Source organism: Hemiscyllium ocellatum, chromosome 47 (assembly GCF_020745735.1).
Source record: "Hemiscyllium ocellatum isolate sHemOce1 chromosome 47, sHemOce1.pat.X.cur, whole genome shotgun sequence".
NCBI classification, from domain to species: domain Eukaryota; kingdom Metazoa; phylum Chordata; class Chondrichthyes; order Orectolobiformes; family Hemiscylliidae; genus Hemiscyllium; species Hemiscyllium ocellatum.
In genome coordinates, this window is record NC_083447.1 from 19,742,480 (window position 1) to 19,765,680 (window position 23,201).

Sequence of the window (23,201 nt, forward strand, 5' to 3'; positions counted from 1 at the left end):
CTCTCTTACTCCTTCCAATATATCTCACACAGTTTTAGTGGCTTATCAACTTTAAGTACTGATAGCTTATTCAATACGACTTCCTCAAGCTTTTAAGCCATTCTGGTGACCAGAGTCTCTTTCTGGTCACGATGGCCTGGGCAACATCTGCTCAACATGAAGTATTCATTTAACACTGCAGTCATACCATTCCCCTCTATGTGCAAATCTCTATAGTTCCTAAATGGCCCTTCTTTTACCACTGATATACTCAACATGTTTGGAATTTCTCTTGTTATTTACAGAAGCAAATATTAGCATGAACACTGCAAATCAAAAAATTATTTGACCTGTTTTAGGACAAAAATATTTCCATCAAAAACTACCACAGTAAATGTTTTGAAGTTAGGGCAGTCGAAATAGCAACATTACCATTATGCAACTGTTGGTTGTACTGTTGAGCTATTACTTTCTATTCAAGTGAAATTTATGGTACTACACATAAATTTCATAGAACATAGAACATAGAAAAGTACAGCGCAGAACAGGCCTTTCGACCTACAATGTTGTGCCGAGGATTAATCCTCATGTGAAATAAAATAACCTTACCTATGAACCCCTCAATTCACTGCTGTCTCCATGCATGTCCAGCAGGCGCTTAAATGTCTCTAGTGACTCTGCGTCCACCATCACCGCTGGCAAAGCATTCCATGCATTCACAACTCTCTGCATAAAGAACCTACCTCTGACATCTCCTCTATACCTTCTCCTAATATCTTAAAACCACGACCCCTTGTGCCAGTCAATCCTGCCCTGGGGAAAAGTCTCTGGCTATTGACTCTATCCATACCTTGATCAGGTCACCTCTCTTCCTCCTTCTCTCCAGAGAGAAAAGTCCAAGCTTAGTCATCCTCTCTTCATAAGACAAGCCTTCCAGTCCAGGCAGCATCCTGGTAAACCTTCTTTGCACCCTCTCCAAAGCCTCTATCTTTCCTATAGTAGGGCGACCAGAACTGGACACAATATTCCAAGAATGGTCTCACCAGGGACTTGTAGAGCTGTAGCAAAACCTCGCAGCTCTTATACTCAATCCCCCGTTAACGAAAGCCAAAACACCATATATGTTTCTTAACAACCGTATCCAGTTGGGCGGCAACTTTGAGGGATCTATGTACTCAAAGATCCCTCTGTTCCTCCACACTGCCAAGAATCCTGTCATTAATCCTATATTCAGCATTCAAGTTCAACCTTCCAAAATGCATCACTTCGCATTAATCCAGGTTGAACTCCATCTGCCATTTCTCAGGCCAGCTCTGCATCTTGTTTATGTCGCACTGCAGCTTTCAATAACCCTCGATACTATCGACTGCACTCCAGCCTTTCTGTCGTCTGCAAATGTACTAACCCACTCCTTATCCAAGTCACTCATGGAGAGTGAGGAAGCAAAGATTTTCGCCAGGAGCTTAGCAACCTTTTTTGCTTCCAGGAGCGACCTAGGATAAACCTGATCTGGTCCTGGGGAACTTACCAAGCTTAACATTTACCAAAATCTCTAGCACATCAACATCATCAATCTTGATCTGTTCAAGCCTGTATCTCAGCTCCTCAAATTCTCATTCAAAACAAGGTCCCTTTCCTTATTGAGAAAAGAGGCAAAAAAACTCATTTAGGGCTTCCCCTATCTGCTCAGACTCCACGCATAAGTTCCCTACGCTATCCCTGACCGGCCCTACCTTCTCCCTGATCATTCTCTTATTCTTCATGTATGACTAAAATACCTTTGGCTTCTCCATAATCCTTCCTGCCAAGCTTTTCATGCCCCCTCCTGGCTCTCCTCAGTCCATTTCTGAGCTCCTTTCCAGCAAGTCTGTAATCCTCTAAAGCTGTGTTAAATCCTTGCTTCCCTCACCTTACATAAGCTGCCTTCTTCCTTTTGACAAGAAGCTCCTCTGACCTAATCATCTAAGGTTCCTTAATCTTACCCTTTCTTACTTGTCTCAGAAGAGCAAAATCATGCATCACTTGCAACAACTGCTCCTTAAACAAACAGTCTTCACATGTCTACTGTGCCCTTTCTGTGGAACAATTGCTCCCAGTTTGTACTTCCCAACTCCTGTCTGATAGCATCATAATTTCCTTTTTCCCAATTAATTATCTTCCCTTGGTGACTGCTCCTTTCCCTCTCCAAGCTATGGTAAATGTGAGGCAGTTGTGGTCACTGTCACCAAAGTATTCTCCCACCGCGAGATCTGACACCTGTCCTGAGTAAAGAAACCATCCTGAACACACATGACAAAAACGGCTCCATCCAAACCATCTGCACTAAGGAGGTTCCAGTCGATATTGGGAAAGTTGAAGTCACCTATAACAACAACCCCCTACATCTGCATTTTTCCAAATTCTTCCAGCTTATCAGTTCTTCAATCTCTCTATTGCTATTTGGGGGTCTGTAGAAAACCCCGAATGAGGTGGCTACTCTCTTGTTGTTCCTAACTTCCACCCATACTAACTCAGTAGGCAAACCTTCCTCAACAACCTTCGTTTTTGTAGCTGTGATGCACTCTCTGATTAACAATGCTACACCCCCTCTTTTTCCCCCCTCCCTGGTTTTTTTCAAAAAAAAGTTCTAAACCCTGGAACATCTAGCAACCATTCCTGTCCCTGTGAAACCCACATCTCCGTTATGGCTACAACATCATAGCCCCAAGTACTGATCCATGCTCTAAGCTCGTCACTCTTATTTCTGAAACTCCTTGCGTTAAAACAAACATACTTTAACCGATCCCTTTGTTTCATCACGTGAGAAACTTTCCCAATAGATTCACTACATCCTGTCACTATCCCCCTCTCAGATATGTAGCTCTGGTTCCCACCCCCTTGCCAAACTAGTTTAAACCCTCCCAAACTACACAAGCAAATCTCCCACCCAGGACATTTGTGCCCAACAGTTCAGGTGCAACACGTCCTTCATGTACAGGTCTCACCTTCACCAGAAGGCACCCCAGTGGTCTAGGTATCTGAAGTCCTCCCTCTTGCACCAGCCTCGCAGCCACGTGATAAGCTGCATTCGCTGACTGTTCTTCACCTCACTATCTCGTGGCACCAGTAGCAAACCTGACATAACTACTCTATTCGTCCTGCTCTTCACCTTCCAATCTGCTCTCTGTAGTCACTCCTCAGATCCTCAATCCCTTTCCTGGCTATATCATTGGTGCCAATATGTACCACGATTTCTGGCTGCTCGCCCTCCCCCTTCAGAATCCTATAAACCCGATCGGCAACATTCTGGATCCTGGCACCAGGGAGGCAACATACCTTCCGGGAGTCCTGTTCCTGACCACAAAATCTCCTGTCAGTCCATCTAACTATTGAGTCCCCTACCACTAGTGCTTTTCTATTCTCCCCCCTTCCCTTCTGAGCCACAGTGCCAGGCTCAGTGCCAGAGACCTGATAACTATGGCTTTCCCCAGCTTGGACGTCCCCACCAGCATTATCCAAAACGGGTTACTTATTGCTGAGGGGAATGGCCACAGGGGATCCCTGCCCTATCTACTGATTCCCTTTCTCCCAAATCCTCTCAATTTCTCCCTCAGCCTCCCGAATGAGCCGTAGTTCATCCAGCTCCAGCTTCCTAACTTGGTTTTTGAGGAGCTGGAGTTGGGTGCACTTCCCGCAGATGTGGTCAGCAGAGACATGTGTAGTGTCTCTCACCTCCCACATTCTGCTGGAGGAACATGCAACTGCCCTAACAGCCATATCCCACTAATCTGAAAGCGCACATAGGACTAAACAAAGAAGAAAAGAAAAGGGAAACCAAAAAAAAGAGAAAACCTGAAAACTTACCGAGTTTACAGACTCTTAGTAAGGCCAGAGGAGGTGGGTGGAAGGGAGGTCCTCTGGTGTAGGGCCTCGGGTTTAGATCTCGCCTACTTAAAAACTTATCATAACTAACTTCTCAGATTTGCAAGGGCATTATTTTTATGCATTAAAGGGATTTAACACAAATCAAGTCAATTTTGTTCTTCCTTTTAGCAAACTAATCAAGACCAAGAACTGTCACAGAATACTTTAAAATTACTCAGGTGGAAATTTCTTGGTCAATAGTACAAGAACTTGAATGGCAAACAGAAGACTATGTAGCCCCTAAAATGAGGGAATACCATAATGATCTCAGCTGAAAGGTAATCTCTCTTTCCAGCTTATTAGCACACAATGTGATGTTTGTTGACTCACTGGTCTCCAACGTTTACCCTTTTTCCAAGTTTATTATAAAAGAGTTCTTAATGTTTAATCCCCAGTTTGTTTTGATTATTCACCCAAAACACTGTAGAGTGAAAAGGCAAGCTAATGATTGAACTGTAGTCCATTTTGCAGTCACTTCCTTTCATTTTGTTTTGCCAAAGATCTGAAGTTAAGTGCAGAAATCACTTTGTCAATCACTGTTTTTATCTCTAATATAAACAGAACGTACAATATATACTGCAAAGGAAACAAATGAAGTGACTCCCTAAAGATTAAGGAATAAAGGCAAGTTGGAAATTTGTTTTGTGTGATCATCCATAATTCACAACCTTATAAAGAAATAGTAATTCTACCATCAGAATACTGAACAATTTAGAACACAAAAATCTTGCATCCAGCATATGCAAACAATGTTCCATGGTAAAATAACTATAATTTACTACTTCTAGAAGAGTACCATTGGTTGAATAATGTTCAAACTTGTGACTATCACAAATTACACTGCGAAAGATGTTTGTTGACAAATTGCAGTCAGAGTTTGTGTTAGGTTAGGGAAGGCTAGTGAGATAAAGCTTCTAAAAGTAAGCTTAAGAATATTGTTGGACAGTAGTAAAGATTTGACTCAAGGGTTGCCCTCACCCAAACAAAACTTCTGTTTCCTTGATCAGTGAGAAAGAATTTGAATTGTGCAAAAAACAGAGGCATTGTAGTATTACTCTAAGCTTTGTGCAGGTTAGAGAAGGTTTCGGCAGGGTGCAAACTGAAATTTTCCTCCTTCAAATGACCAAGACCTGACACTATTAGAATGGAAAAGTACTATATTCCTAGTTTGGTCGTACCAGATTAACTGACACGGACATTAGGAACAGATAGGAATAATCAGGTTAAGATCACATGATCCATGACCCACCTTTAACCTTGCTTTTTTCTTTTAAAATTACGGTTTCTTCAGGTATGCTCCTTCTCTTTTTGCCTGCAGACTGTTGAACAAGGTGATCTTTGCCAATTTAAGAATGCATGTCATATTAAACTCTAAGTTACCTGAGGGCTTACACATTGAATTGAACCTTTATAAGTCACTGATTAGACATTAGAGTTGCCCAAACCTAAAACCTGAATTATCACTGAATATCTGGGATGCTTTCCCCAGGTTATAGGCAGATTTTTATTTCGAAGTGCAGATGTTACATTTTCACCATGATAGCATGTTAGAAATCATGCCCACTATTCTCAGAGTTGTCAAAAAAATTAAAGATTTTAAAAGTACACAAAGATTTCTCAATTTACCTGTCTTTTGTACTCAGGTTGACAGAAAGCATGGACCATGTTTCTGTACAGTTGGTTCTGCAAAAAAATGTGTGTTTCTTAAACGCCAATTGGCTTTAACGCGATTGAAGAGTTTAGACCGTTATTTGTAGAATGTGAACTTTGTTACTTGTACTGGCTATAAAGCAACTCTGGTCCCATTATTTAAATGGATGGTTATTGCACGACTTTCTTATAACACAAGATTGCATGAGAACTGAACTATCAAGTTATATCAGAACTGACTGTACTCCGCAAGAATGACTATTTATTACAGTAATTAGACTCTGGTTACAAGTAAGTAGTCAGGAGTTGTCAGCTCAAAACTACTAATTAACACTTAAACGCCCCCATACAAACACATAGACAAAAAAAAGAGCATGGATTAATGATGATGGGGAAATTGGGAAAGCAAGTTCAATGATTCCTGTTCACAAGGGTTGCTTAGATGATTCGTATGTTGGTCAAACAGTTTTACACAGACAACAATGGGAGTTGTGCCCATCACATCTGAAAGTTACTGGCACTTCCAGATGTAGATGTGGGCTGTAGGAAAGGCCAACCTTGGTGCTCTGGCACTTTGTTGCCACTGAAAATGAAAAAAAACAAGTTTTTCAAACCTCACCATCCCTATTTATGCCACCCAATTTCTCTTTAAGTCAATCCCACAACCTTTTATAGCCCAACAATAATTTCGTGCAAATTTGTGCCTTCCTATGTCCCTCATCCACTGCCCTAACACCTCTTCCTGTATCCATCTTGGGACCTATGCTGAAGTTAATAAAACTTGGGTATCTATGATGAGTTGGCTATTTAAAAGAGATAATGACTCACTATATTGCCTCTAATGCATAACCACTTATTAAAAACAAGCACTTGTAATTACAATCCCACTTCAAAAGACATTGATTGATTACTCCAATAGCTGGCAATATAAACTGACAGACATGTAGCTCTAACTCTACAACAATAACCTTCAGGCTTATGGCATAGTAAAATAGCAAGCATTAAGTGCACTCTGCCCCCATTTCATCTTCTGAGAAATGGGGCATAGGTTTAGGACAGGACTTAACTTCATGTACCTGACATCATTTTGGCTTAGCCAGCGACCATCTCCATCTGCTCAAAAATTCAGTCTCACGTTTCAAGTTTTAAAAGGATAAGATCATAAGGCGCTTGGTAGAAATTAGATAGAAATTTGGCCATGCAATGGGATCTAATAAATTTCAATTTACTATCTTTGAGCCTCAGTCTTCAATATACTTAATCACCAGACTCTACAGTCCTAGGAGGTAAAGAATTCCACAGGTTATGCTCAGGAGAAATTCCTCCTCATGGTCAGTCTCAAAGTGGGTGGCCCCTTACACAGATTAAGCTTTCTGATAGACTTTCACAAAAGGAGAAACAACCGTTGCATAGCTATCCTACTGAGCCCACTAAGAATACTGTATATTTCAATAGATTGGGAGAAACTGTTTCCACTGAAGGAATGATAGAGAATGATTTGTCAACAGAATTTCTATCTGAAACATTAAAAGTGTTTTTATTTAAAAAGATGCTACCTGACCTTGCAGAGTGCTTCCAACATCCTCTGTTTGTCAAATAAAAACAAACAATGATTCATGATGAATGGCAATGGCAAAGAAATGTCCAAACACAAAAAAAAAGTATCATTTTGTAGTTATGAAAAGGAGGAATAGTAAAAATTGGATTCTTGGTGGGTGGGAAGGATAAAAAGACATCACCAGTTACAAATCAAATGAGAGATATCCATTAGAACTATTCCAATAAGGTTTTGAGAAATCAGTTTTAATAAGCAAATTCAAAAGTGAAATTGTCACCGCCACTGAAAGTTTTAACTTTCAAAGTTAATATTATCCAACAATTATATAAAGACACTGGTCAATGTTTCCATTTTCAATATTCAATATCATATCTCTCATGCACTGTTAGAAATGCTCTACATAAATACTGCCTGCAGCAATCTCTAATTAGATGCTGAATTGAACAGAGCAAAGTTTGTTGCAAGAAGTCTGCATCCCATGTGAACTTTTAAAAAAAATTGTACTTATTCAGAGCATGTGCAATTGAAGTATTCGCAAAGAATAGTGGTGCACTATTTTACACTGCAAACAATACGGAGTTAATCTAACATGTAGATTCCTTACCCTTGGGTGCAATTTGCTGTAACTGTTGTCGCAGTTGTTTCAATGTAATTTTAGCAGAATAGTACTTGGCCTCTTTTTTGCTGAAACCCGAACCTTCTTGAAACTTGAACCCATCCACGACTGCACAAACAGAATAACGTGAAACAGCAGCAGCCTCTGGCAATCAAAATATTAAGTCTGATTTTCACCATGATGATATAATGTAGAAAGCAGCTATTTTCAAAAATCACATCCTGACATGGTCAAATCAGAAAGCATTGGATAGAGGCAAGCCATTCAGCCCTCTGACCATGTCAAACAATTCAAATTAGACTCACAGGTGATCTGTACCTCAATACCACTTTCCCCCACATTGCCAGTAACACTTATCTAATTAAAATATGTGTTGGTCACTTGAAAGCCATCGTTGCTTTTTAATGCAGAGTGTATTCCAGATTTCTGTTACCCTCTGAAGCATTTTCTAACTTCTCTCTTAAAATTACCTAAATCAATTTTCTTCCATTATTAAATTTCCTCACTATAGTAATAATGGTTTCTGTGCTACGACTGTGGTAAGTCTATTCATTTTAAATGCTACAATTCCAGAGATATTGAAGTTCCATACTGGTTTGCAGCAAGGCCTGGGCTTGGGCAGACGAATAGTACATACTGTTTATGCTGTACAAGTGCTAATCAATGATCATTTCCAACAAGAGAACTACCCTTGGAGGTTCAACAGCATTAGCATCACCAAACCACCCAAATACCTGGACTAAAAACAGACAGAAATTTAATTTGATTAGCTATGTAAATACTGTGGTTACAAAGAACAGATCTGAAACTGAGAATTCTGCCATTGAGAATTCCTAATTCCTGACTTCCCAAAGCCAGTGCATCATCTAGAAGGCTTTCTACTTGTCTTGAATGCTAGAGCACATTTATCTAAATAAAGCAGTTCAACTGTTCTACATCCTGTATATATACACACACACACACACACACACACACACACACACACACTCACACTATCTTAAGAAAACTGATTACCTCTCCCACCAGAGAAGTGTGCACTACATAATGCACGGTAACAACTCAACAGGATTTTTCCAAACTCATCCCTCACAGGACACAGACACTGGGTACATGAGAGCACCACCAACTGCTCCCCTCGGAGTCTCACAACATCCAACCTTGGAACTATATCACTGTCTTAAACGATCACTGATTCTGGTCCTGGAATTCCAACCCTAAGAGTACTATGACTGGGCCAAAACCACAGTCTGCAACAGTTCAAGTGAAAAATTAGGAATCAGTAACAAACAGTGCCCCTGTTGTCCAAATGTCATGAATAAGCAGAAAACAATCAATCAATCAATCACTCCTCATCTTTGAATAAAAGGAAATTGTGAATGGGTACTCACGGATGGTGAATTAAACCTCTTAAACCGCAATTTAATTCAGATGAGCTATAACTGCTCTTGAAAGTCTACACACCTTTCCTAAGGCTGGATTCCCAGGCCTGTTCTACCATTTCATCATCTGTACGTCAACTTCATTCATCAGTCTTAGTCCTATATTCCTAAAACACACTTCTAGAGGAAAAAAAAAGTTAGGGTAAAATTTTGATGTAGCAGGAAGCTCATCAGCCAACTATTCCAGGCAAGGCTGTGTGTGTGTGTCTGTGTGTGTGTCTGTGTGTGTGATATACATGGTCAGTTGGAAGCAAAGCAGGAACATGGCTTTCAGACATTCCCCCTTCCCTCCATTCAGTTCTTGATTAAGCATGGGTTGCCTTTGGCAGCCAATTGTTGACAACGGGTATTATTAGCAAGACCATGGATGGGCTCAGTAAATAGGAAGAGGTCCAATAAATAAGTTTCTCAAAAACTTTTAATATCTTCACAACATACCTGAGTTTTCTACCTCTTGGAAATGCAGACTGCATCCTTTCCGTTGACAGAATGAATAGAGCGCAGAAACAGGATTCAAGCTCATCTCCTCAAACTCATTTAGTAATGCAATCAGCCCACTCGCATCTTCAACAGGTTTAGTGATTGCAGAAAGTCTTGTACCAGAGTCAGCTTAAAAAAAAAGTACCAAGTCTCAGTAATCATAATTCAAAACTGTGAGGCTGCTATCTTCAAAATAAGGAAAGACACTAGCCACAAGCGCCTGAGAAGGATTCTAGGAAAAGTTGGCTTGGTCATCACAAGCTTGAGACGGGATTGCAGAGGGACCAGTGCTCAACTGGAGGAAGAGCACGTACCAGATAGCAGTAGTTAGAAGTGACTGAGAAGGATTCTGTGAGAAGTCAGCCATCTTGAAGAGGGGCTTTGAGGTCTAAGTGTTGCTGTTGCATTCAAAATGTGGGTTTTGAGTGTTCAGTTTCACTGAGGAAGAAGAGCAGCTTTAAAAGGTATGGCAAGATTAGGTATTTCCTTTATTCCAATGAGTGGAGTGGACCAAAAGAATCTTTTAATCTAGTTGAACATGTGACTGAAGAGTTGGTGTCGGAGGGAAGGCTTCAGGAATATGGATCACTGGGATCTCTTCTAGGGCAGAAGGGACAGGTTACACCTAAACTGGAGGAGCACCAATATCCTTGCCGAGGAGATTTGCTAGTGCCAATGAGAAGGGCTTGAACTAGTCTGGCAGAGTGGTGGAAAAGAGAGTTGGTCAGCACATAGAGTTATTGAGAAGGTAGAGGTTAAGCCAAGATAGGAATAGGCAGGGCCAGGCTAATTAATACAGCAGGACTGGCAGTCTGAAATGTACTTAATTTAATGCAAGGAATATAACTGGTAAGGCAGATAAGCTTACACCCTAGACTACTCCATGGAACTACAAAGTTGTATCCATTGTAGAAAATTTGACTGACAGAAGGTTAGGACTTGCTTAACATTCCAGGGGTTGATATTTCAGACATGATAGAGAAGACTGTCAAGGGGTGGCGGAGTTGTATTCCTGATTAAGTACGAGAGTGTCATTGCTAAGAGAATACATCTTGTTATTAAGAGAATACATCTTGGAGAGCTCATCTACAATGTGGGTAGAATTCGGAAATAAGAAAGGTGCAGATACTATGGAGGCCTACGGTACAACCCCATCAAAAAGTCTGCAAGAGACACAGATAACGATATGCAGACATATGATGGAAAGCTAGATAAGGAAGAGAATTTTGGGTAATCCAAGATGGTGGACAGAAAAAAATTGTGGCTATGAGAGCTGCTGATTTTTGAAAAAGATATTCAGTATTGGAGCTGATTTCCTCGAATTCTAGAAGCAATTATTACTGTTTTAGAAGCTGTTGCATTGTTTTGTAACTGGGGGAAGAAGAAATCAAAACAACAGCACTTTAAAAAGTGAGCAAGACAAAGGCAAAGGCAGTGACCACATGGGAAGTGAATTAAAACACAGCACAGATGTCTGACCCAGCAGTAACCTGCACAGCTAATTCCATGCTTCCAGCTCACTGCCTTTATTCTTGATGAAGGGCTTTTGCCCGAAACGTTGATTTCGCTGCTCGTTGGATGCTGCCTGAACTGCTGTGCTCTTCCAGCACCACTGATCCAGAATCTGGTTTCTAGCATCTGCAGTCATTGTTTTTACCCAGCTAATTGCCTGTTGTTTGGTCTCTGGACTGTCAGAGGCTGAGAGGTGACCTTATGGAGCTTTATAAAATCATGAGGGGCATGGATAGGGTGAATAGCTAAAGTCTTTCCCCCAGGTAGGGGAATCCAAAACTAGAGGGCATAGATTTAAGGTAAGAGGGGAAAGCTTTGAAAGCGACCCAAGGGTAACATTTTCATACAGGGTAGTGCGTGTATAGAACAAGCTGCCAGAGGAAGTGATAGAGGTTGGCACAATTACAGCATTTAAAAGGCATGTGAATGGGTACATTAATAGGAAGAGTTTAACAGGAATATGGGCCAAATGCTGTTAATCGGGACTAGATTAATTTAGGGTAACTGATCGGCATGGACGAGTTAGACCCAAGGGTGTGTTTCTGTGCTATACAACTCTGACTCTATGCAAAAACAAAAGGGTGTTGTAGTGGGTGATGTTAACCTCCCCAATATGGACTATAACTCCCTTAGTGACAGGGCCTTAGGTGGGGCAGAATCTGTTAGGTGCTTTCAGGGGAATTTCTTCAAACAGTAATGTAGATAGTCCGAAGGAAGGGGCTATATTAAAACTTCTACTGGGGAATGAGCCTGGCCAGGTGATTGAAATTTCAGTGCTGGGACCCTTTAAATATTGTACACTTGTAATATATAGAATGGTGGTCTGATTAGTAAATTTACAGATTACACAAATTGGAGGAGTGGTGGAGAGTGAGAAAGGTTAACATAAGATAGAGTTGGATGCAGATCAGTTGCAAAGTTGATTTGGAGATCACTCGACTATTAATCCAGAAACCCAGAATAACGTTCTGAGAAGCTCGGTTTGAATCCTGCTATGGCAAAGGTTGGAATTTGAATTCAATTTTTTAAAAAAATCTGAATTAAGAGTCAACAGGTGACCACGAAATGTTATCAATTGTCAGAAAAACCCACTTGGTTCACGGAATGCTCTTTAGGGAAGGAAACCTGTTAGCCTTACCTGGTCTGGCCTACAACGTGACTCCACAGCCACAGCAATCTGGTTGACTCTGAACTGCCCTCTGAAATGGCCTTGCAAGCCACTCAGTTGTATCAATCACTAGAAAGTCACAAAAAATTGAAACTGGATGGACCACCTGGCATTGGCCTTGGAACCAGGAAAAACAATGACAAAAACACAAACAGCACTGTAGACTATGCAAAGTCCTCCTTACCAACATCTGGGGGCTAATGCCAAAATTGGGAGTGCTATCTCACACACTAGTCAAGAAATAGCCTAACAAAAGTCATTCTTACAGAATCATACTTTACAGATAACACTCCAGACACTACCATTACCATCCCTGGATATCTCTTGTCCCAACGGCAGGACAGACCCAGCAGAGGTGGCAGCACAGTGGCAGCAGGGAGTTGTTCTGGGAATCCTTGACATTGACTCCAGAACGCATGAAGTCACATGGCTTCAGGTTAAACATGGGCAAGTTAAACTTCTTTCTGGTTACCACATACAGTCCTCCTTCAGCTGATGAATCAGTACTCCATGCTGAACAACACTTGGAGGAAGCATGATGGATTGCAAGGGTGCAAAATGTACTCTGGATGGAGGATTTCAATATCCACCACCAAGACAGGCTCAACAGGAGCATGAGCCGGTTGGGTCCTAAAGTAAAGAACTGCTAGCCCGGGTCTGCGGCAGGTAGTGAAGGAACCAACAAGAGGGAAAAACATATTTGACCTCATCCTTACTAATCTGCCGGCTGCAGAAGCATCTGTCCACGACAGCATAGGTAAAAGTGACCACTGCACTGTCCTTATGGAGACGAAGTCCCACTTTCACACTGAGAATAACCTCCATTGTGTTGTGTGGCAATATCACTTTGCTAAACAGAACAGACTTCGAACCAATCTAGCAGCTCAAGACTGGGCTTCCATGAGGCACTGTGGGCCACCAACAGCAGCAGAGCTGTACTCCAGCATAGTCTGCAAACTCATAGCATGGCATATCCCCCACTGATGGCACTCAACCATTACCATCAAGCAAGGGGATCAACCCTGGTTCAATGGAGAGTGTAGGGGGGCATGAGGGCTTTTGCCCGAAATGTTGATTTTCCCGCTCCTCAGGTGCTGCCTGACCTGCTGTGCTTTTCCAACACCAGTCTAATCTAGACTGATTTCCAGCATCTGCAGTAGCAACTTTTGCCTAGTGTAGGGGGCATGCCAGGAGCAACATCAGGCAATTTGGTGAAGTTACCAAATTGAGCTACTTGGTGACAAACAGCATAAACAGCAAGTGACAGACAGAACTAAGTGATCCCACAATCAACAGATCAGATCTAAACTCTGCAGTTCTTCCACATCCTGTCGTGAATGGTGGTGGGCAATTAAACAACTCACTGGAAGAGGAGGCTCCACAAATATCCCCATTCTGAATGATGAAGGAGCCCAGCAAAAGGTAAGGCTGATGCAATCGTAACAATAGAGTCATAGATCTTCAGTCAGAACAGCCAAGCGGATGTTCCATCTCAGGCTCCTCCAGTAGTCCCCGACATCATAGATAACCAGTCTCCAGCCAATTTGATTCACTCCATATGATATCAAGAAACAGCTGGAGGCACTGGATACTGCAAAGGCAATGAGCCTTGATAACATTCCAGCGATAGTACTGAAGACGTGTGCTCCAGAACTTGCCAGTCCCCTAGCCAAGCTCTTCCAGTACAATTACAACACTGGCAACTACCTGACAGTGTGGAAAAAACTGTCCTGAACGCAAATAGCAGAACAAATCCAACCCAGCCAATTACCGCCCAATCAGTCTACTGTCCATCATAAGTAGTGATGGAAGGAGTCAGCAACAGGGATATCAAGCAGTACCTGCTCAGCAATAACAGCTTCGCCAGGGTCATTCAGCTCCTGATCTCATTACAGCCTTGGTTCAAACATGAACAAAAGAGCTGAATTCCAGAGGTGAGGTGAGAGTGACAGCCCTTGACATCAAGGTCGCACTTCACTGAGTATGGCATCATGGAGCCCTGGCAAAACTGGAATCAATGGGCATCAGGAGGCAAACACTCCATTGGTTAGAGTCATACCTAGAACAAAGGAAGATGGTTGTGGTTGTGGAAAGTCAGTCATCTCAGTTCCAGGACATCTCTGCAGGAGATCCTCAGGGTAGTGTCCTGGGGCCAAACATCTTCAAATGCTTTGTCAATGGCCTTCCCTCTGTCATAAGGTCAGACGTGGGGAGGTTTGCCAATGATTGCAGTGTTCAGCACTATTTGCGACTCCTCAGATACTGGAGCAGTCTGTGCTCAATTGCAACAAGATCTGGACAATATCCAGGCTTGGGCCGACAAGTGGCAAGTAACATTTGCGCTACACAAATGCCAGACAATGATCAGCACCAATAAGAGACACTGTAACCACCAGCCCTTGACATTCAATGGTATTACCATCATTGAATCCCCCACTGTCAGTCAACATCCTTAGGGTTACCATTGGCCAGATACTCATCTGGATTCACCACATAAACAGTGGCTACAAGAGTAGTTCAAAGACTAGAGATACTCGATGTACACTTGCTTGCTGAACTGGAAGGTCCATTTTCAGATATTTTGTCACCATATCTTCAGTGAGCTTCCGGAAGTTTCAGAAAGAGCTTATGCTCGAAACGTCAACTCTCCTGCTCTTCCGGATGCTGCCTGACTGCTGTACTTTTCCAGCACCACACTTTTTGATTCTGATCTCCAGCATTTGCAGTCCTCACTTCCAAAGTCTAGTTGCAGTTTTAAGACTTTAGTTTGGCCACATTTGGCAGTTCTGGTCATCACACTATAGAAAGCATGTGAAGACTTAAGAGGGTGAAGAGAGCTTAAATAAGATATCCAACTGCAAGAGAAACTTTTCCTTTCCACAGATCCTGCCAAACCTGTTGGGTTCCTTCAGCAACTGCAGTTCTGCAGTAACAACCAGGATGTTGCCCAGATTGGAGCATATTAGCTGTAAGTAGAGGTTGGACAACCTTAACCTCTAAAGCTCTGGCAAAAGCAAAGGAGGTATACAAATGAGAGGCATGAATAGGCAGTGTCTTTTTCAGGGCTGAAAATGCCAAATCTATTGCCAGTTAGTATTTAAGTTGAAGCACAAGTTTTTTTTAAAAAAAGAACAGAGATCAGTAGGTGCTTGGAATGTGCTGCCGGGAGAGGTGATAGGAGCAGATATCTAAGCAAAGTTTCAGGAATTCAGACAGCCAAAGAGGCAAAGAATAGAGGGGTATGGACCATGTACAGGCAGATGGAATAGTTTAGAATGGCATCACTGTCAGCACAGATACAGTGGGCTGAATGGCCTGTTCCTACACAGTCATGTTCTACGTTCTTTAACACAATTGTAATTCATTTGAAAACTAAGTCTTCCAACCAATTTACAAATTGTCCAACCTTGTATTTGCCATTTGGAATAGGGCTAATGACAGACTTATTAGCAGAAAGTACAGGGAAGTATAAAACTTGAAAGCGGTTTTGAGTGTGCTCTTAAGAAAAATCTATTTCCTTCCAGGAATGCCAAAAACAGAAGACATAGTTTTAAGGTAATTTAAAGCAAGTTGTTTGATGCATATTGCGATAATCTGGAATTCGCGGTCTGAAAAAGGATCATGGAAACAGGTTCGATGGTAACTTTCAAAAGAGTATTTATCCAATTCCCCCCAAAAATTGCAGGCATATGGAGAAAAAGCAGCACTGTACATCTAACAGAACAGCTGGTTGAATAGGTCAAACATTGTCATATAGTATGGCATAATCCAACGATTCAATTCTGATCCTTCAATCGTTAACTAAGTAATACTCAAAAGACTCAGTACTAGCTTTGAGCCAACTAAAGTGACAATTAGGCAAATTAATCTGTACAGCATACAGGACCTCCAGCAAACATAACTTTTCTCATCTGCACAAGTTCATGAAATTTTAAGTTTTAAAAAAATGGTGGACTATATGCAAAACACCCTAATGTTTATTGCAATTATTCAAAGCAATTATTCAAGTATTGGTACTTGAAACAGCTTTTCACATAGGGCAGTGATAGAAAACAAAAGGAAGTCATTTAAGGTTGCTGCTACAATCAGGGACACTTGGAATCACCAATGCTTAAGGGGGACATTTCTAGATGGGTTGAACATCTTCACTGCACATTGCGCATAGATATTGGATAGCACATAACATTCAAACACAGGAGTTCAGATATAACTATTTGCTCAGGTGCCGTCTTTGTAATAAACAAACAAAAATGGTGAGGCAGAAACTGAGCAGGCACAGAGGGGAAAAAAGTGATACCTCTAAGAACTGACATGACATCATCTCTGAAGGAGTTTCTACTTCATAACAGTGTGTAAATCACTTTCTAGGTAAGCTGTCATCCTATATGCGACAGATCTGAAAATTATAGTTTCACCTGTATTCTAATTAGATATTAATATGCCATATTCATATCATTGATGGCCACAGATGAGGCCAGAAGACTGGAAGTTGGCTAACATAGCGCAACTATTTAAGAAAGGTGGTAAGGAAAAGCCAGAGAACATTAGACCGATAGGCCTGATATCAGTGGTGGGCAAGTTGTTGAAGGGAATCCTGAGGGACAGGATGTACATATTTTGGAAAGGCAAAGACTGATTAGGGATAGTCAACATAGTTTCCCATGCACGAAGCTATGTCTCACAAACTTGATTGAGTTTTTTGAAGTAACAAAGAGGATTGATGAGTGCAGAGTAGTTGATGCGATCTGAATGAACTTCAGTAAGGCATTCAACAAGGTTCCTCATAGTACACTGGTTTGCAAGGTTAGATTACATGGAATAAAGGGAGAACCAGTAATTTGGATACAGAATTGGCTCAAAGGTAGAAGACAGAGGGTAGTGGCGGAGGGTTGCTTTTCAGACTGGAGACTTGTGACTAGTAGTGGTGCGACAGTGATTGGTGCTGGGTCCACTTCTTTTCGTCATTTATATAATTTTGGATGCGACCATTAGAGGTATGTTTAGTAAGTTTGCCAATGACGTGAAAATTGACGGTGTAGTGGATAGCGAAAAAGGTCATCTCAGAGTACAATGAGATCTTGATCAGATGGGGTGAGGAAGAGCAGATGGAGTTTAATTTGGATAAATGTGAGGTGCTAAATTTTGCATCAGCAAATCAGGACAGGACTTATACACTTAATGGTAAGGTCCTGGGGAGTATTGCTGAACAAAGAGACATTTGTATGCAGGATCATAGTGCCTTGAAAGTGGAGTTGCAGGTAGATAGGATAGTGAAGGCTGCATTTGGTATGCTTGCCCTTATTGGTCAGTGCATTGCATATAGGAGTGGGAGGTCATGTTGCAGCTGTACTGGATATTGGGAAGGGGCCCCACTTTTGGAATACTGCATGCAATTCTGGTCTCCGTCCTACAGGAAGAATGTTGTGAAACTTGAAAGGGCTCAAAAAAGATTTACAAGGATATTGCCAGAGTTGGAGGGTTTGAGCTGTAGGGAGTCGCTGAATAAACTAGGACTGCTTTCTCTACAGTGTCAGAGGCTGAGGGATGACCTTTGAAGGGATCTAAGGGGCAACTTTTTCCACATAGAGGGTGTATGGAATGAGCTGCCAAAGGAAGAGGTGAAGATTGGTACAATTACAACACTTAAAAAGCATCTGGATGGGTTTATGAATAGGAAGGGTTGAGAGGGACATGGGCCAAATGCTGGCAAAGTGGGACTAGATTTATTTAGGATGTCTGGTCACCACGGACAAGTGGGGTTGAAGGGTCTGTTTCTATGCTGTAGATCTCTATGACTCTAATTCAATTTTGATTCCACCAGCATTATGGAACTAAAATTAATATAGCTGGAAAGAGATACTTTTTAAAATGACCTATAAAAAATACTTATTTCAATTAAATACCCACAATCCAATTATTTATCAGATGACAACCCCAGATTCTCTGCCAATCCGAAACTAATGTTTGTTATAAATAAATTTAGCAGTCCTGATTAATGGAAATCCCAAGTAAAAACAGGAAATATTGGAGAAACTCAGGGATCAAGCAAACATCTGTGAAGAGAGGACGTTGAGTCAGATTACTTATTTCAAACTGAAATGAGCTAGAAAACAGTGGGTTTCATGTAACAAAGATTTAAATAATCACCAGTTCAAGAGATAAGGTTATGAATTCGAGAACACACAGTTTACAGCTAACACTGGTGCACCTCGAAACAGCCATTACTCAAATTCCCACTGTGATATTCAAAATGCCAAATACTTCAAAATATCTTAATGACTTGGTGGAAGGCAGAAAGTGTGCCGTAGCCAAATTTGCAGAGGAGACAAAAGATGGAAAGTCAGGTTGCCAGCAGGCTGCAAACAGTTTGCAGAGAGTTATTGGTAGGTTAAGCAGGCAAAGAAAAATGGCAAATGAATATAACATGGGAAAATGGGAAGTTGTTCTTTTCGGTATGGTAGGGGATTTTAACTTTCTAAACATCGACTGGGACTGCCATACTGTTCAGGGTTTAGATGGAGAGGAATTTGATAAATGTGTACGCGACAATTTTCTGATTCAGTGTGGATGTACCTACTAGAGAAAGTGCAAAACTTGACCAACTCTTGGGAAATAAGGCAGGGCAGGTGACTGAAGTGTCAGTGGGGGAGCACTTTGGGGCCAGCGACCATAATTCTATTCGTTTTAAAATAGAAATGGAAAAGGATAGACCAGATCTAAAAGTTGAAGTTCTAAATTGGAGAAAGGCCAATTTTGACGGTATTAGGCAAGAACTTTCTAAAGCTGATTGGAGGCAGATGGTTAAGAAAAAGAAGGAAGCATATGTCAGGTATAGACAGGATAGATCAAGTGAATCCTTAGAAGAGTTTAACGAAAGTAAGAGTATACTTAAGAGGGATATCAGGAGGGCAAAATGGGGACATAAGATAGCTTTGGCAAATAGAATTAAGGAGAATCCAAAGGATTTTTACAAATATATTGAGGACAAAAGGGTAACTAGGGAGAGAATTAGGGCCCCTCAAAGATTAGCCTTTGTGTGGAGCCACAGAAAGTGGGGGAGATACTAAATGAATATTTTGCATCAGTATTTACTGCGGAAAAGAATACGGAAGATATACACTGTAGGGGAACAGATGGTGACATCTTGCAAAATGTCCAGATTAGGAAGTGCTGGATGTCTTGAAACGCTTAAAAGTGGATAAAGCCTCAGGACCTGATCAGGAGTACCCAAGAACTCTGTGGGAAGCCAGAGAAGTGATTGCTGGGCCTCTTGCTGAGATATTTGTATCATCGATAGTCACAGGTGAGATGCCGGAAGACTAGAGGTCGGCAAACGTGGTGCCACTGTTAAGAAGGGTGGTAAAGACAAGCCAGGGAACTATAGACCAGTGAGCCTGAACTCTGTGTTGGGCAAGTTGCTGGAGGGAATCCTGAGGGACAGGATGTACATGTATTTGGAAAGGCAAGGACTGATTAGGGATAGTCAACCTGGCTTTGTGCGTGGGAAATTATGTCTCACAAACTTGATTGGGTTTTTTGAAGTAACAAAGAAGATTGATGAGGGCAGAGCAGTAGATGTGATCTATATGGACTTCAGTAAGGCATTCGACAAGGTTCCCCATGGGAGACTGATTAGCAAGGTTAGATCTCATGGAATACAGGGAGAACTAGCTATTTGGATACAGAACTGGCTCAAAAGGTACAAGACAGAGGGTCATGGTGGAGGGTTGTTTTTCAGACTGGAGGCCTGTCACCAGTTGAGTGTCACAAGGATTGGTGCTGGGTCCTCTACTTTTTATCATTTATATAAATGATTTGGATGCTAGCATAATAGGTACAGTTAGTAAGTTTGCAGATGACACCAAAATTGGAGGTGTAGTGGACAGCGAAGAGGGTTACCTCAGATTACAACAGGATCTTGACCAGATTGGCCAATGGGCTGAGAAGTGGCAGATGGAGTTTAATTCAGATAAATGAGAGGTGCTGCATTTTGGGAAAGCAAATCTTAGCAGGACCTATACACTTAATGGTAAGGTCCTAGGAAGTGTTGCTGAACAAAGAGACTTTGGAGTGCAGGTTCATAGCTCCTTGAAAGTGGAGTCACAGGTAGGTAGGATAGTGAAGAAGGCATTTGGTATGCTTTCCTTTATTGGTCAAAGTTTTGAGTACAGGAGTTGGGAGGATGTTGTGGCTGTGCAGGACATTGGTTAGGCCACTTTTGGAATATTGCGTGCAATTCTGGTCTCCTTCCGATCAGAAAGATGTTGTGAAACTTGAAAGGGTTCAGAAAAGATTTACAAAGGATGTTGCCAGGGTTGGAGGATCTGAGCTACAGGGAGAGGCTGAACAGGCTGGGACTGTTTTCCCTAGAGCGTCGGAAGCTGAGGGGTGACCTTATGTAGGTTTACAAAATTATGATGGGCATGGATAGGATAAATAGACAAAGTCTTTTCCCTGGGGTCGGGGAGTCCAGAACTAGACGACAGAGGTTTAGGGTGAGAGGGGAAAGATATAAAAGAGACCCAAGGGGCAACTTTTTCACGCAAAGGGTTGTACATGTATGGAATGAGCTGCCAGAGGATGTGGTGGAGGCTGGTACAATTGCAACATTTAAGTGGTATTTGGATGGGTATACGAATAGGAAAGGTTTGGAGGGATATGGGCTGGGTACTGGCAGGTGGGACTAGATTGGGTTGGGATGTCTGATCGGCATGGATGGGTTGGACCGAAGGTCTGTTTCCATGCTGTACATCTCTACAACTCTATGCACTCTAGTTCTGGATTTCCTGACCCCAGGGAAAAGACTTTGCTTATTTACCCTATCCATGCCCCTCATAATTTTGTAAACCTCAATAGGGTCACCCATCAGCCTCCAACGGTCCAGGGAAAACAGCCCCAGCCTGTTCAGCCTCTCTCTACAGCTCAGGTCCTCCAACCTTGGCAACATCCTTTACATCTCTTCTGAACCCTTTCAAGTTTTGCAACATCTTTCCGACAGGAAGGAGACCAGAACTGCACGCAATATTCCACAGTGGTAACCAATCTCCAGATCTCAGAAGAAATCCTTTCAGGAACATCACCAAAATCAACACTTAACCAAAAAAAGGGAAGATTTGGCCCTTTGCTTTTTCACTTCTACTAAGAATTTATTATTTTACACTTAGCTTTCTATCTAGCTCTCCTTACTCTTTCCAATATCACTATATTTTCCTTCCATAATTAGTGAGTGCAAAGCATGCTGTGAAAAATCCAACTTGCAGCCACCAAATACTTTCACTGACAACGGTCAGTCAACTGAATAGCAAAATTAAGATACCTCACCGTCTCCAAATTAAATTTAAATTAGGTTTAATTATTTACTGAATTGAAGTATGGGAAGATTGTTTTTTTTCTTTTCTATTATTTCTGATTTGTTTTGCAGAGTAGCAGTTTGTTTATTGCTATTGCTGAAAATGTGTTGCTGGAAAAGCACAGCAGGTCAGGCAACATCCAAGGAGCAAGAGAATCGACTTTTTGGGCACGAGCCCTTCTTCAGGAATCCTGAAGAAGGGCTCATGCCCGAAACGTCGATTCTCCGGCTCCTTGAATGCTGCCTGACCTGCTGCACTTTTCCAGCAACACATTTTCAGGCCTGATCTCCAGCATCTGCAGTCCTCACTTTCTCCTGTTTATTGTTATTATTGATGTACCATAAGATTGTTAGTCTCTTTTGTAACTTTATAGTTTTATAAAAGAATAAAAATCTTTTTCAATTTAAAAAAAAGGGATTACTGTCCAAGTTTTATGAAGGCCAACTCTTGTAATTCTTTTTGGGTGTGGCAAGGGGAAGAAAGAGTACAAAATAAAAGAATCTGATTTGGGATAAAGCTCCTAAGGCATAAACACCACTGAACTGTGAGTTGAATAACCTATTGTTATTAATTCAATGTACTAAAAACATAAATAAATCACTAAAACCTGTAGTCCTCTGGTCAGATAATGTACCTGGATGGAGTGTATCCAAGGTAATCTTCAAATCCTGTTCATTCTCAGATTTCTCAGTTTGAAGCTGCAAGGTGGTGGAGGTAGTGGCATTGCAGGGCAGGTTCCTTCTCGAAGTACTCTGACCTGTAGAATCTTCAGGTTTTATATCAGTATTAACAACCGGTGTATTTTCCACTGTGTTTTCCTTTTGCACCGAAGGGGAACATGATATGTTTCGTGAAAGTGATGCAGCTATTCTAACGGTTCTTCTTCCTTCCTTTGGGGTCTCCCGTACATTCATTGTTCTGAAATTTCAGAAGATCTTATTTATGCCCATTTTTCAAAAATTGAAAACTTGATATCACAATTAATTTCCACTCAGCAGGTAGGCATTAAAAGGTGGGGTAGAGGCAGGAGCAGAATATTGGGTGTGGGGGTGGTGTTGAAGTTGGAGGGTGTGGGGGGCACTCACTCATGCTGCTGGCACTCTAACGCAAATCAGACAGACATACAACCTTTTGAGCTAATAGACCCCTCACTATCCATAAAGTTTTATCTGTTATTTAATATGGGTGAATTCATTCACAACATAGTGGGAAGATAAGCATTGTCGGTCCTTTAGCACAGGCAGCACAAAAGTAACAACTGGAAGAGTCAGCCAAGTTCTGTTAGCCTGGGATGTACTATACTATTAACGTCGAATGAAGCCTTCCTTCTCTACAGACAAGGGGATGCATATTGCTTCTTCCAAGATAGTTTCTCAAGTCAGCTTTCACAAGTGAAAAGAAGGAACCCAGCAAGACCATTTATTTCTAGCTCAAATCATCTGCAAAGTCAAAATATTACCCAAACAAATAACTTGGTTAATGTCATTAAATTGCAAGTACAGATCAAAGACTAACCATAGTTAATTGACCACAATCTAATTTAGAT

The 23,201-nt window shown here is 41.5% G+C and overlaps 1 protein-coding gene across 1 annotated transcript in view; it reads right to left on the bottom strand.

Moving 5' to 3' along the window:
* Positions 1-22,569, bottom strand: part of LOC132836644 (adenosine deaminase domain-containing protein 1-like) — a 79,593-nt gene extending 57,024 nt beyond the window's left edge. Inside the window, exons 1-3 of the mRNA XM_060856034.1 lie at positions 22,290-22,569; positions 9,584-9,754; positions 7,695-7,814 (exon numbers count right to left, since the gene is read on the bottom strand). Of these exons, the coding sequence (XP_060712017.1) occupies positions 7,695-7,814; positions 9,584-9,754; positions 22,290-22,569 (571 nt within the window). The remainder of the gene's footprint in view (positions 1-7,694; positions 7,815-9,583; positions 9,755-22,289) is intronic.
* Positions 22,570-23,201: the final 632 nt, after the last annotated feature.